Raw genomic sequence first — 15,721 nt, forward strand, 5'->3', positions numbered from 1 at the left:
GATATAGTTAGCCACAGTCTGTGATGGTTTCAAGTGATCACCAGCCAACTTCCGGGGGCCCTCTTTTTGTCCAGTTGATGGGGAGTTTAAATGCCAGCTCCTTGCCCAAAGAAAAGCTCCCTCAGACTGCTCAGAGGTATTTACTTTTGCCTAATCTTTTATAGCTAACTCTAACAAAGCACATAACCTACAGTGACTCCTACTGGGTCAGCATAACAACCTCCACTGAGTCACCAATTCTCCTAATTTCAGCAAACTATGGATTATCTCCAAACATTTCTAATATTTCTAGCCATAACACAATACGTCAGGGACACCTAAAACCAAGGTCACTATTCACTCACTTTCCTCCATAACTTTCTATCTCACCCTCCCATTCTGATTAGAAAAATGCAAGTATGCAGTTGTCTGACCTTGCCTCACAAATGTCTAAGATTATTCCTTGCTATGTGGTATTTGGTTTTCATCTGGCAGAGGCTGAACATACAAAATGGTTGACTGAAGTACTGTCAAATTTCAGGATACATGCAAGAATGTCAAATTCTACGGTAGCAATCCATAAGAGGACCTTCCTTCTTATCCCATGGCTGCTTAGTCTGCTTAAGAGAATTTGGTGAAGGACCTTGTCAAAGGCTTTCTGAAAGTCCAAGTATAACCCTTGACTAGGTGGTTGTTGACTCCCTCAAGGAATTTTAATAGATTGGTGAGGGATGATTTCCTTTTAAAAAAGCTGTGTTGACTCTTTCCCAATATATAGTATTTATTAATATATATTAATCTATGTGTCCGATAATTTTGTTCTTTACTATAGTTTCATCCAATTTATCTGATACGGAAGATATGCTTACCAATCTGTAATTGCCAGGATCCCCTCAGGAGCCTTTAAAAAAAAAAAAGTGTTATATTAGCTACCCTCCAGTCATCTGGTCCAGATGCTGATTTAAGCAATAGTTTACGTACCACAGTTAGCAGTTCTGCAATTTCATATTTTAGTTTCTTCAGGACCCTTGAGCAAATACCATCTGGTCTTAGTGACTTATTTCTGTTTATCAGTTGGTTCCACCAACTTGTAATGACTCCTCAATATGGGGACAGTTCCTCAGATTTGTCATGTAAAAAGAATGGCTGGGGTGTGGGGAATTTCCCCCATATCCACTGCACAATTCCCATTGACTTCAATGAAGCCAGGATTTCAACCCAAACCTTGCTGACAGCCTAATCCAGGGTCCACTGAAGTCCCTAGAAGGTCATCAGTGGTCTTTAGATCAGGCTTTGAGGACTCAAGATAAATGATCAGGGTACAAAAACAGTATAATATACTGGGCAATGGGTGAGAGTCAGATCTGCTCAGCTGTAGGTCATGAATCAGTGTTCCCTCCAATTTTTCCCACCCATGTGCAGAATGAATTTTGTTATGTGAATCAAATGGAGGTGCTGTGTGGCACATGACCTTCATATTGGTGCACATAACAAAATTCATGTGGTGGGGGTGGGGCCGAGGGGTTCGGAGTGTGGAAGGGAGCTAAGGGCTGGGGCAGAGGGTTGGGGTGCATGGGTGTGAGGGCTCCGACTGGGGAGTGCGAGCTCTGGGGTGAGGCCAGGGATGAGGGGCTCAGGGCTGGGGCAGAGGGTTGGGGGGGGGGCTGTTAGGTGTACTCCGGCTGGGGCTGCAGGCTGTGAGGTGGGGCCGGGGATGAGGGGTTTGAGGTGCAGGAGCGTGCTCCGGTGGGGAGAGAGGACTCCCCCAGCAGCACCTGGGCTTGGGGGAGGAGGGGAGACATGCCACCAGGGCTGGGACTGTAGGATAGGCACCCCCTCCCCTGGTCCTGGCAGGTCCACCCACAGTTGTGTCCAGGTTGGACTGCCCTTGCTGTGGCTGGGTCCGGGCTGGATGAGGCCACCGGGGTTCAGGCCGGGCTGGCCACAGCTGGGTCTGGGCCAGACTGGGCCATCCAGTTCGGGCCAGGCCACACCGACCATGGCTGGGTCCGATCTCCCCAGCCGCAACTGGCTTCGGACCAGGCCACACCACCTTGGCCACGGCTGGGTTCAGGCAGGTCCGGGCCACCCCACTCGGCCATGGCAGGTTGGGGGCCAGGCTAGGCTGGGGCTGGTGGAGGGCTGCCCCTTCCCTGGATGATCCCCGAGTGGGTTCCATGAGCGTGTGCATGGCACTAAATTGGCTGCTGTGTGGCCGCAGGGCCACATAGCTTACAGGGAACCTAGGTCATGATCCCTACACACTGTTGACATTATGCTCCTATAGCTCAGGTAGTAAGAGTCTGTGTCTTTTGGACAGAAGGATCTGGGTTCTATTTCTGCTACTGTCATAAAGGTCTGAGCAGTCATGGGTTGCAGCGCAGCAATAGGGGGCCTTAGAAGAGCTTAGGTAGATAGTAGCATAATGACAAAGGTGAAGTTCCTAGATAGCCACATATTTATAACATAACAGCAAATTCTTGGGAGACCCACGTTCAGTTCTGTGCTCCACCACAGACTTCCTATGTGACCTTGAGCAAGTCCCTTAGGGTCGCTTGCTTCAGTTCCCCATCTGTACATTGGGCGTAATAGCACTGTTCTACCTCACAGGGGTGCTGTGAGGATAAATACATTAAAGATTATGAGGGCCTCAGATACTTTGGTAGTGGGGGTCAGATAAGTACCTAATCTAGATGAAGTGAACTGTAGCTCACGAAAGCTTATGCTCAAATAAATTTGCTAGTCTCTAAGGTGCCACAAGTACTCCTTTTCTTTTTTTAATCTAGACTGGATACCTATGGTTTGAGTGCCATTATTTTCCGCTGCTCATTTACTAAGTATATCATGGTTGCTGTTAAAGTAATATAACAAAAATAGATTTGTAGTTTTTCAGTTACCTTTTGATCTGTTTGGTCTTTACGATTTTCTCTCATTGGCTTGAATAGTTTGAACACAGAGCAACAATACAAGATTAGCATTGATGTTACAAATAATGAAGGGTCTGCCACTTTAAATTCTAGGGGCCTGAGTCTCTGGTACTTGAGGGCCCCTTTATGATGCTCTAGCAGCTTCAAGGGGCCTGAAAGTGTAAACATAATTATGCTCACGTTAAGGTCTCTTTATACCCCCTTACTGATGTAAAGGGAGTGGGATCTTAGTGTAAATGAGAATCAAGCCCCAGTTCACACAAACACTGCAGAGAAGTACTTTATCATCTCACTCTGGCTTCTAGTCATACTTATCCTCATGTGTCCTTCTATTTTGCATCCAGATTTGGAAGAAGGTTTCAGATAAATGTTAGAGTTGATCTCTTCTAACATCAAGAGGCAGATGCGTATGCTGCTACTGAACTACCATGGAGAGTTACCCTATCAGAGAGCAACCTTGGGATTCTGCAGCATCAGGTCCCAGCATTATTCTTCCCACAAGTCTCTGTGCTGAGGACCTTATGTTCGACTGAGAATAGCGAAACGAGGCACGCTGAACTGCAGATTGGATCGCCATGGCAGCTGGGATCACGTTTGAAAAGGCAGTTTGGGTCTCTATATCACATAGGTGCTTTTGAAAACGTTACGCACAGTGAAAGCAGAGCTTGCCCCACCGAGCTGTGCAAAGCCTCCGTCCTGCCTTGTGATTCACCTGGGATTTGTCGTGCCCAGGCAGAGCTCCATGGCCATCGGTGGCTGAACATGGATCACAATGCGGGACTGGAGCTGAAAAAACAAGGCATAATGGATGGCTGACAGGAGTGGAGGAAGAAAATTAAAGAGAAGTTAACAAAAATAGGGAGACCAGATCCTGAGCTGATGTAACTGGCACAGTGCCAGAGGAGTTACTGGAGCTGTCCCAGGCTGTTTTTTGCACAGACTAGCTTTCTTATTCTTAGCCAACGAGTAGCAGCATGAACAATTCGCCGCCTGGCTAGCCATTACCATATGGCAGCTTTCTATATACAATACATTACCACAATGGGGAGTTTTAAGGAGGGACTGGAAGGAGTTCAGGTCAGTTCTTATTTTATCCAGTGAGTTTGCTCATTCTTATTGTGTCAGTGAGGAACCAGTCACACAGCAGATCCAGGGCAAGATGACAAGAGAAACATGGTTAAGTACAACACACCCAGTGGAGGAGGCTCTTTGCTGAGCTCATGGCTGTTCAGAAGGAACTGCTTGTACTCACACAAAACCAGAAGGATGCACAGGATTACCAGCTGCCTTGCTCCAGAGTCTTCATTTTACATTGCTTTGGGCGGGCATTTATGAAGCCTTATCCCCCTCCTTAGCTGGGCCCAATACTAAACTGGGGCTGACCCCGTCTCAGATGTAACCTGCTGGGCTAATTAGGCCCTTGTTAACCTTTAATTACCAATGTGAGGCAAATGCCCTATCACAAGAGGACAGTGGGATTCAATTACAGGAGAACTGGATACAATTTTACAATTCATAATGTATTTTGTGTAATTCTCAAAGCCTCAAACCTCAGCCCCTGTTCAACAAAGCACTTAAGCACAAGCTTAATTTTAAGATTTACCTTTTAAGTCAATGGGACCGAAGCACATATTTAGGATTAAGGACATGCTTACCTGCTTCGCTCAAGAGGAACATGCTGCTGAATTGAAACTCGTAAGGTTTGGCCAAGCACTCTGGTACGTGAACTGTTCAGCAGCCTAAATTCCCGCTCGCTCCAGAGGAAGTTGAAGGTGCTCAGCACCTGATAGTAATCAGACTCTATAAGGACAATTTAGGTAAATGATTCATTTTTACATAAAAATAAGACGTGATATGTCATTTCTACCTACATATTTATGTGGCCTCATCACTCTAATACCTGAGCACCGCTTTTCACATGCATCTCGTCCTAAGCAGCAGTAATACAAACATCAATTCTAATTCATCCTAAACACTCAATTCTTATCTCTGTGACAAAGTCACTGGCTTTCAAACCCTTCAGAATTTCGAACCAGAGAAAATAAAATACCTGCAAACACCACTGCAAGTTGCCTGAGTATTTATTTTTTCAACCACCAAGGGGCATGTTTACTGAACAGCTTTGCTAACTGATTGGCTGCAGAGCAAGGACATTATGGCCATGTTAACTCAACCAGCAGTAGCCTATTGTTTTAGTAGACACTTCTTTTCCCTTACTTTTCAATAAACACGCTGCAGGCTCTGGGAGGACGTGTGCCCAAAGTATTACTGCGCAAAGCAACAGACAAGCAAAACGTGGCAAAAGCAGAATTCGAATCATAACCGAGCAAGCAAGTATTGTTACAAATGTTCTCTTTAGTATGGACAGGAGCCAGGGGTAATAAAAACACTATAAAAATGTCAAAATGACTGATCACCATGCAGCATTGGCTTTTTATTACTAAAACTTGCAATGAATTAAAAACACTGTGGGTTAAAAGAAATGCCATTTTTACTTAACTTTAATTGTTCACCTTATCCTCCCTCCACTACACATTTTTTAAAAGAATAACTTAAGAAGGACATCAATAGAGGCTTGATTAATATGAAATTACTCTGCGGGACTCTGCATGTATCCAAACTGCTAACCAGTATATTAATGGTAATGTTGCATGCTCAAGAGACTGTATGTACATTAAAGTTCTAATTATGGTAATTTCTGCTAGAAAGCATAATGTTTTATGGCACAAGAATGAGGACTTGTGTAATTCACCTAATTCCATCAGCAAGTGACTTCTATGCAATTTTGCTGTGTGTAATCTCAGGAACAGCAGTTCAATTTTTTAATTACCCAGCTCAAGGAAAACAGACATTTTGAAGCCTTTTTCTAAAGTGTTATTTATTACCCCTTTTTCTAAGACATAAAGTGGCTCAGAAATAAGAAGGGACCAAATGCCCTTCAAATTGGATTTGTTTAGTTAAAATGGAAAGAAATGTGGATTGGTAGCTTTGTTAATGCCCATGTATATTACAGGACATGAAAAAGATCTGTTTAATTCTAATTAAAGCTGAGAATGGCAGTGACACCCCCCGCCCCCGCAAATTGTAAAACCTAAAAGAACCACAAATAAAGATCATACAACCACACATACGGTTTCCATAAAAGCTTAGTATTGTCATTTCTTCCTCCATATAGATCTTGCAACATAAACAAAAATTGCAATAGACAGTTTTATAAAACAACCAATGCAATATTTGTAATTAAAGTGAAAGTTTTATTTGACATTATTCTCCATTCTCAATATAATATGTACTTTTTAAAGCAGTTTTTAGGAAAAAAACAACCAAAACAACCAAGATTCTCAGTCCAAGAAATCGGTAGACTGATCCTTCCTGGCAAAACCATGTTAATGAAAATATCTATTACCTTTTGGTTACTAGCATAATTGTATTTTCTGCCATCACTACAACATGATAATAATTCCGTATTACAAACAACATGAGCGATAGCATAAATTATGTATCCTAATCAGTTCAACAGCTGATCGGGTTCTATTCCCGGTTTTGGCATTGGTCTGCTGGGTGGCCTTAGGCTGGTCACTTCCCCTCTCTGTGCCTCAGTTTACCCATCTCTAAAAAGGGGATAATGATGCTGACCTACTTTGTAAAGCGCTTTGAGATCTACAGATTAAAAAATGCTCTATAACAGCCAAGTAGTAGTACACACAGAACATTCACATGCACATATGCTGTGTATGTAGCTTTTTGTCCATATCATAGAATCACAGAATATCAGGGTTGGAAGGGACCTCAGGAGATCATCTAGTCCAACCCCCTGCTCAAAGCAGGACCAATCCCCAATTTTTGCCCCAGATCCCTAAATGGCCCCCTCAAGGATTGAATTCACAACCTATAATAGACATCGTCACCCCTGAGGTAAATTGGTGCAACTATATTGACTTCAGCTGAGCCAAAATATAAAATACACATGCAAGCCAACATTTTCAAATTTGAGTGCCACAAGCCCTTATTTAAGTGCCTAAATAACAAGGGCCTTCAACAGCTATTTAAATCAATAGGAAGCGTGCATGTTGGGCCTCTCTGAAAAGCAGGCTTGTTTTATTTAAGACCCTTATTCAGCAAGGCACTTAAACATGCACTTAATTTCAAGCATGTGAGCTGTCCCACTGAAGTCAGTGGGACTACTCATGTTTAAATTTAAGCATGCGTTTAAATGCTTTATTGAACTGGAGCCTCTGGCCAGATCCTGAGATATTTAGATACCTATCTCCCATTTAAAATAATGAGAGTTAGGCTCCCAAGGAACTGTGAGAATCTAGACCCAAGTCCCAAAATATGGATTTGGGTGCTGAGCTTTAGCATTCCAGTTTGAATTTGTTGGTCATAATGTACGTGTGTAGCTACACACAGGGTAGCTATATTCAGAATGCACGTGTATTTACACACAGATAGACAATGATTTCCCCTGGAATAATACTATTACTTGAACAATACCCTTGGAAGTGCTGAAGTCACACGTTTCACCTTCATTTAGACATATACAGCTGAGGCCAATGGGGTTGTATGGGTGACTGGGTGTTCTAACAGCTGCTCATCTCCAAATGCTCTGATGCTCCAAGGAGGAAGGTAACCAAAACCTCTCTCGCCTCCATCTTCTTGTTGTCAATACTTGTCCCGTGTTCCCGTCCTCATTCTGCCAGTGGCTGTGACACCAGTGATGGTGTTTGCTGTATTCTAAGCACCTGGTCTTTCTTTCAACTGTTTCTCTTTCTCATCTGCTGTCTAGACACTGCGGTCACAGCTGAACAGCAATTTGTGTTTGACTAAAGTATATCTCCCAGAAAGGCATCCAGTCTTGATCTGAAGACATGAAGAAATGAAGAACCCACCACTTCACTTGGTAGTTTGTTTCAGAGTTTAATCACTCTCGTTGTTAATATGCATGCTTTATTTCTAACTTGAATTTGCCTGGCTTCGGTCTTGGCCACAGGTTGTTATGTCCTTCTCCCTCATGGGCCAGCCAGAAGTTGGCACAAAGAGCTTAAAGTTAAGGACCCACTCCTTTCAATCACTCCACGAGTCTGATTCAGCTCCCAGTGAAGTCAATGGGAGTCTTTCCACTGGCATCAATGAGAGCTGGAACAGCCCCCATTTATTGGACTTTCATTGACTTCAAAAGTATTTAGAAGCATAAATGCTCCTCCAGACCCTACACCTATATGGAGTGACACCCATGTTATAAGTTACAAAGTCATATGTTTATCATTCACCTTTGACCACCTTACCCACCTTCTGCCCATTAATTCAACTCCCTTGATGCTTTTTTCTAATATTCCAAACCTATGAACAACATCAACCAACCAAAATAATAAACCTGTCAGAGACACTTTCCCTTTTCTCTTCCCAAGTGTGCAATTTCCCCGCACAATTACCAGGGCCAAGGTCTGGGCCAAACCAAGATTCAGTCCTGGGCCAGTGACAGCTTTTCTGTACCTAAAAATGTCAATTTTAAAGTTTGATATTGCATGAGCCAGCTTCCCAGTGGACCCAGCATTTACTTCTAGCCTTTGCCGGACTGGAGGTATCACACTTCAGCGTCAGGGGGTTAAACCCTGGCTCAGCTGAAATCAGTGGGAGATTTGCCATTGACTTCAACAGGCCCAGAATTTCACCCCTGTTATTTTTCTGTACATGAAAGCTAATTAGCCCCCTTTTCAGAGGCTGAAGCAGTTCTTGTGTAACAGTTCTTGTGCACAGCTGGACTCATGGTACCTGGCTTTACAGGCAAAGGGGTTAAAAAAAAAAAAGTTCCTATACATTTTTTTAAAACTCTGACACATTTGTAAAACAATGTTTGTGTTAAATATGTTGCATATACAGAATACAGCAAACTGTGGTGTGGTGTAAAGATTTTATTAGCACTTGTTTTGTGATAAAACTTTTATACCACATCACGCCATCATATATTCCCTGTATATGAGCGCATATGTACAGACATACGCATATAAATAAATGGTATATTTCTATATGCATATTAAGTTTGTAAAACTCCATTTTATGCTAATACCCACACGGTAGTTACAAATTCATGCTTTTACGCCTCCATCTCTTTCATTAAACACACACAGGCCATTGCGTCTCCTTCCAATATCTTTAATTAGCTTATTTTCCCACTGCTTGAAAATGACATCACACTTTTTATTTGTAAAGTCTGATAAAGCTTTCACCTTAAAAGGGCTGACTGTACAAAGATTGTCAATACAAAGTTTAAAGACACCACACAAGAAAATGACATTCGAGGCCATGTTCGGTTTGCCACACAAACAAAATAACAAGGATGTTCAATATTAAGCCTGAATTTTCTTTTGATCCTCAAGTTTTGTGCCTTTAAAAGTGAGGCCCACTTTCAATGCCATAGACTGATGTGTATGTATATATATCAAGCTCTTGAATTCAAAGTAGGGTCAATGGTGGGTAGCTTTTAGCAAGTCCACCGTTCTTTTAAAATGTTCTCTATTTATTTCAAAAAGGTCAGGCCACATTCTGTCTCACTGGGGGAAAAATGGGTTCACATCTGGGTGACTAAGAGCAGACTCTCACTGAACTTATTTAGACATAGGAATGCTTTGTGTTTCCTGTAAGGCACAATACAGCCCTGCATATGAATGTCCCATGTTAGGGTGGAACAGAGTCAGCCCCATCAAGAGCTCAAGGAGGCACATTGCCTCATGGAGGCAAAACACTGTCTAAAGGGTGAAGTTCACCCATGTGTACAGAGCCATCGCAAAGCTTAAATCCCATTCAAGCCCTATTTTCATGGTTTAAGACGGCCTTAAGAGGTTTTGTGCTGGCCTTCTGCATGGGGGTGAATTTCACCTACCCCTTTGGAAGGGAGGGATATGGGAGTTGGTGGCGACATGTATTCACTTCCCAAGTTGAATGGGGATGGGCTATGGCCATACCTATGTCCTCCCGACCCGACCTGAGGGAGCTTACATTGCTAGTGGCACCAGTCTCACACAGACCTTATCCCCAGATAAGCACAACTTTGGCCATCATTTTCAAAAGTGACTAGTGGTTCGGGGTGCCGCCATTTTTGATTATCCACCCGAGGGCCTTTAAAGGAGGCTGATGTTCAGAGGGCAGGAGCTCAGCACTTTGTGAAAATCAGGACCTTTAAGATATCTCAAGTTGGGCACGCAAAATCATTAGTGCCTTCTCAAAATCTTGGCCAGGAACCACAATTGTTCTTGGCTTCTGCACAACCAATATCTTAGTGGTGGTGGTGAACTAACTGTGACCTCCTTAATTTTTTTCCTGTTACGACTCTCCTCACAACTACACATATGACTTGCATTTTAAAGACTGGAGCTTTGAAGGGCACTTGGTGAAAGTCTGTTTCCAAGATGGAAAAGGTAATCCCTCCATCTGGACCAACTGGCAACATTTTAAAGTTTTCATTCCATTAAAGAAGATTCTGAAGCTCCAGGATGAAAGGGGGCAGAGAGGGTCAATGGCGAGTAAGAACGCTACTTGGGATGGAACACAATGACCTATGCTAAACACATTGTCATTTTTGAGTTAAAAGTAATCTAGCTGTACATGTCCGAGATCCTGCTGTCATCTTGGCAATGCCATGTGGCAGTCTCTTGTGATTCATTCAAAGTGGGGCCACACAGGAGGGTGCTTTTAAAGCAAGAGCGGTAAAGCTATTGCAGCATGTTTGGCATGTAACACCCTGCAGTCCCTGCGTACAGCACTCCAGCACAAAAAGTGTTGGAAGAACTATCCCCCTTATCTCTGAATTTGGATTTGTGTCATGCCCTTAACATTGCTTCAATGTGCATTAGCTTTGTGCAGGTTATGGTAATAAAAATACCAAACTTCTCATAGACTTGTATGAGAGGTAGACACAATGGATGGTGACATTTCTGCTACAGCCCTTACAGCCTCTCATGAAATACCAGTTTCCTAACTTCTTATAACATAGTTGATGTACATAGAAACTGTGCATAGACTTTTCTATGTGTGCATGGCTCACTCAGTAAACTGCAAATCTTTGTTAAATCAGTACTTACAACACCCCAGTTATGCACATGGATGCTCATTCATGACGCTCACTGAAACCAAAGGGAGCTGTGCACCAGCATCCAAGATCAGAATTTAGTAACTAACTTTATGGCCTTATGGAATCAAAGCTGGTCTGGGTCCCCCTCTAATGGAGTGAAGGTTTGACGTGATAGACCATCTATAGTAAGCGCACAATAAGGGGTATAATAATCTGCACTCATTCCACTTCCATTACAACCAATAGGATTGCAACACAAGGAACAAATGTACAATACACCCCTTGCTGTGTTATTCCAGAGCCTGTGGGTGAAATTCACACCAGTGCAGAAGGCCCTACACACCATTTACAAGCTCCAGCCAGTCAGGTGCTGAGCTCTCTGGCCCTGACCAGCAAAGCATTTAAAACGGTGCTGATTTTTAAGCATCTGACTATTCCCATTAACCTTAATGTGTCTGATCTGACTGATACTGAAGCCAATGGAAAATAACGTCACCGCACAAGGCCCTATGTTTGCGAAGTTATGTGCTTTGGTGGCTCAAGGCCAGAGTACTTGGCCCCTTGCAGGATTGAGCCATAAGCCCTTAACAGGGGGTTTAAGTGGTACAGAGGGCCTTGTGCAGGTTCCCCTTGCCGTGGTGAATTTCATCTCTATTGAATGTTTTATGCTCAGAAGCTGCTTTTATGGATCAAATAATTTGTTCAGACTTACAATCTGCCCCCCACCCCCAAACACTCAGAGGCAGAAGTCTACCTGATGGGCTCACGCCTAGGAACATTTCACTTTTAAAACCTTTTTTTTAAAAGGTATTATTTTATCACAGGTCTCTGGTTCACGTCTTGTAATGTTAACCAAAAAAAATCAAAACACGTTTTTAAATGAACGGTGGAACAAGTTTTCTTGTGCTCTGCGCTCTTCATTAATGAGGCCAGGATAACATGGGGTGTAGAGGCAGTGATCAGTCCGCAGCAAAACTTTCCGAACAGGTTATAAACAGCACACGATAGCAGTTTCGGTTGGAAGTGATGGTGCCCGTAGTGCCAGAGATGCTGCTAGAACAATTACACATGGCTATTGTAAAAATGCATACAAACATATGACTTTCAATTTGGTTAAATAAAGTACTGTTATACGTTACATTGCTTATAGTTGGAGCATGGCACCTATAAGAACCTGGAAAAAACCCACAATTCATCTTTAGTTTCTTTGATCAAAAATACGTATAGAAATGCCTGTTTTGAGGAAAATATCATACTTTTTTTCTTGTTTAACAAAATAAATTAAATATACATGACTTCTGTTTAAACTCTATATAGAATTACAAAGGTTTTATATTTGTGATTGAATTCATTTCTAGTCCATATAGGTATTTAATACGTTCTTTCTTTCTTTCTTTCTTTCTTGTTGTTTTAAATGAAACTGAAATGAGATTGTTTGAATCAACTGCAAAACATTATCTGGAAAGAAAAACCACACACAACCCTAGGTGCATATTTAGCAAATTCATTCTTCCATAAACAATTATTTTCTCTCTTTTTTTATTTTTACTTGTTCATTTATTTTTCACTGACACAGTTAATCCAGTAGCTTGTCACTGTAAGCCATGAAGATCTGATTGAGAATCACAGCTAGCGGCATCAGAAAAGGGCAGCATGTTTTCTTTTCTTGACCTTCAGCAGTTCAGTTATTATTAATTATTATTTCTTAAATATAAATATAAAGTAGCATTGTACAATGTCCTTCCTTCTTCCTGGCAGTGGCACTGAGTCATAGCATTGGGGTGAGTTGAACATTTTTAAAGATTTCAAGCAGTGCCCCCTTGGGGAAAACACAATACCCTTGATTTGCAGAAATGGAAACAGCCAGCTAAGTTATCACCAAATGTCAGGCAAAGTTACTGCTGGCGAGATGCATGTGGAGTTTCACTTCATAAATAGAAATGTGTTTTCCAGAAACTCTTCTGCTTATGTTTTCATTTGAAATTGGGCAATTGAATGTTTCAATTGATTACAGTCTCCTGGTGCTTTGGCACCATACCTCAGGTACTTCCTAGCTTCAGCCACTCTGAGATAAAGGGCTCTTCTGTACATTGCCAAGGGTAAGACGTCTGATGGGCCTTGCACCAAAACAGATGGCATGTGCTAGAGGCAGGAACTGCAATATCAACTGCAATACCATCGTGTTCTCCTCTTCTTCTTCCTCTGCTTCGCAATGCAACAGGGTCGGTGGTGTTTCATGTCACAGCTTCCTGCCTTATCTGTTGCCATCTTGATTTAGACATACAAGAAGTTTCCATTGTTTTAGATGGCCGCCTTTGTGCTGAGATCGGGAATTCCTTCATTATTCCTCATCTACATCCTAATGGTAATAATAATAACAAAAAAAAAAAATCTCTTTCTCTCTCTCTCTCCCTCCTCCGTCCACTTTGCCTTTTGCCGGCAGTGTTAGCTGACTCGAAGCAGTCTGTTCTGAGGTACCATGAGAAAAAAAGCACCAATAAGCTACGGTCTGTGGCTGCCCTTTAACACTGATAATGAATGTGCTGATGCTGGTGAACTTTGCCTTCCACATGTGAGTGCGTGTGAGTGTGGATGTCTGTGTAAATCTTTGGATACATTTTTGATGCCATGGCTGGGGCCAACGCAGGCCCTTGGGATAGCAAATGCTGCTGGTGGGCTACGTATTCCTCATAGTTTATGGAGGAGATGCAGTCCTTGTCAGGACCCTGGGAGACACAGATCCTGTCTCTGGCCTGTGGTCTGTGCATGGGAGCAGCAGTTGGGGGAGAGCAGGGCTTCTTTTTGGCCTGGCAGAGCCACAGGAGGATCGTCCCGAAGATGAAGACTGCTCCAGCGGGGATCCCGATGATCACCGGCCATGGCAGGCTGCTAGCGGAGGACGGGGCCACAGGGGCGCTGGGTGGCTTGGGATCTGGACATCAGGTTTGCATGAGAGAGAGAGAGAGAGAGAGTGTGTTACAAGAGGGAAAGGGAGAAATCGAAAGAGTTAATTAAAACCAGGAGAGGAGAATTCAAAACAGATGTCAAGCTAAGGCTGGCTTTTGTATAGTCTGTCTGACAACCCCAGCCATGCCAAATACAAGGGGGGACACACTGCCAACATCATAATGTTTTGCTGCTGTTTCTCCTTTGAAAAGCACTGAAAGGACAAACAAATCAATTTCTTTTGTTTAAGATGCAGGGAACCCTAAAAGGATTTTTATCAATAATTTATTATGCTTTAGTTCCCCAGTTCTAGTGTCCTCTTCAGAGCCAGTCCAACAGATGGTCTCTCAGCCCCAGCGCTCAGAGATGGAGCTGGCTTCTCTGTCCAGACCAGAGGATGAAATGCAGGCCATGTCAGCTGCCCAGCAATTGGACCTGCATGATCTGGTTACGCGGAGCAGAGGCCTGTCCCATATTGGCCTCTGCCAGACACGTCTCTCTGTTCATTAAGTCTTAAATATCCTTCTCTAGTATCAATCCATCTTCCTGTAGCTAATACACACTCAGCAATACTCAGGCTAGGGACCATGCAGGAGAGGTACTTTGCAGGAGTGGTCTCTTATGTGGGCAGGAGGGCAAGTTTGGGACAGGAAGAGGCAGGTTAACTAGCATCCCTCCTGCAGCACCTCTTGGTGCTCTGCTGAGACAAGGGAGGACTAGGACTTCGTGTGGGATTCCCAGGCACTGCAGAACTGAGTGTGTGTGCTTGTTCAGGATAATCCAAGGTAGGGAGTCCCAGCTTCGGGTAAGCAAGAAGAATCCCATATAAGCCCTCTGCCATGTCTGCGGTTACTATTCGCTTCAACACTGACCCACTACTAATGGCTCAGGCCCTGATTCACTGCATCTGTACAGTGCCCCAGGAGCAGGATCGAGCCCTTAGTGACAGAGGCGTACGTTTTTGTTCTCACCAGAGCAGCTCATTGCATGCAGCACTTTATATTCAATTTTACAGCACCGTCACCACCGAGAATTGAATTGCAGATAGTCAAGAAATGCAGTTGATTATCCCTCTTACAAACCTCTAGCATCCTGCATTCATGAACATGTTGTTCCATTTAAGCCCTAGTGAGACAGGACGAAATGGCACTGTTCAGAATCAGATCCACACTCCCAAATTTCAGGGTTTAGGCCCCCTTTGCATAATAGAAAAGGAGTCCTTGTGGCACCTTAGAGACTAACCAATTTATTTGAGCATGAGCTTTCGTGAGCTACAGCTCACTTCATCAGATGCATACCGTGGAAACTGCAGCAGACTTTATATATACACAGAGAATATGAAACAATACCTCCTCCCACCCCACTGTCCTGCTGGTAATAGCTTATCTAAAGTGAGCATCAGGTTAGGCCATTTCCAGCACAAATCCAGGTTTTCTCACCCTCCACCCCCCCACACAAATTCACTCTCCTGCTGGTGATAGCCCATCCAAAGTGACAACTCTTTACACAATGTGCATGATAATGAAGTTAGGCCATTTCCTGCACAAATCCAGGTTCTCTCACTCCCTCACCCCCCTCCAAAAACCCACCCCCATACACACACAGACTCACTCTCCTGCTGGTAATAGCTCATCCAAACTGACCACTCTCCAAGTTTAAAACCAAGTTAAACCAGAACATCTGGGGGGGGGGGTAGGAAAAAAACAAGAGGAAATAGGCTACCTTGCATAATGACTTAGCCACTCCCAGTCTCTATTTAAGCCTAAATTAATAGTATCCAATTTGCAAATGAATTCCAATT

The 15,721-nt window shown here is 43.2% G+C and overlaps 1 protein-coding gene across 1 annotated transcript in view; it reads right to left on the reverse strand.

Moving 5' to 3' along the window:
* Positions 1 to 13,496: 13,496 nt before the first annotated feature.
* FGFRL1 (fibroblast growth factor receptor like 1) overlaps positions 13,497 to 15,721 on the reverse strand; it is a 246,100-nt gene continuing 243,875 nt past the window's right edge. Inside the window, exon 7 of the mRNA XM_077814678.1 lies at positions 13,497 to 13,906. Coding sequence (XP_077670804.1) covers positions 13,497 to 13,906 — 410 coding nt within the window. The remainder of the gene's footprint in view (positions 13,907 to 15,721) is intronic.

The sequence above is a fragment of the Eretmochelys imbricata genome, chromosome 4, assembly GCF_965152235.1.
Source record: "Eretmochelys imbricata isolate rEreImb1 chromosome 4, rEreImb1.hap1, whole genome shotgun sequence".
In the NCBI taxonomy this organism is placed as follows: domain Eukaryota; kingdom Metazoa; phylum Chordata; order Testudines; family Cheloniidae; genus Eretmochelys; species Eretmochelys imbricata.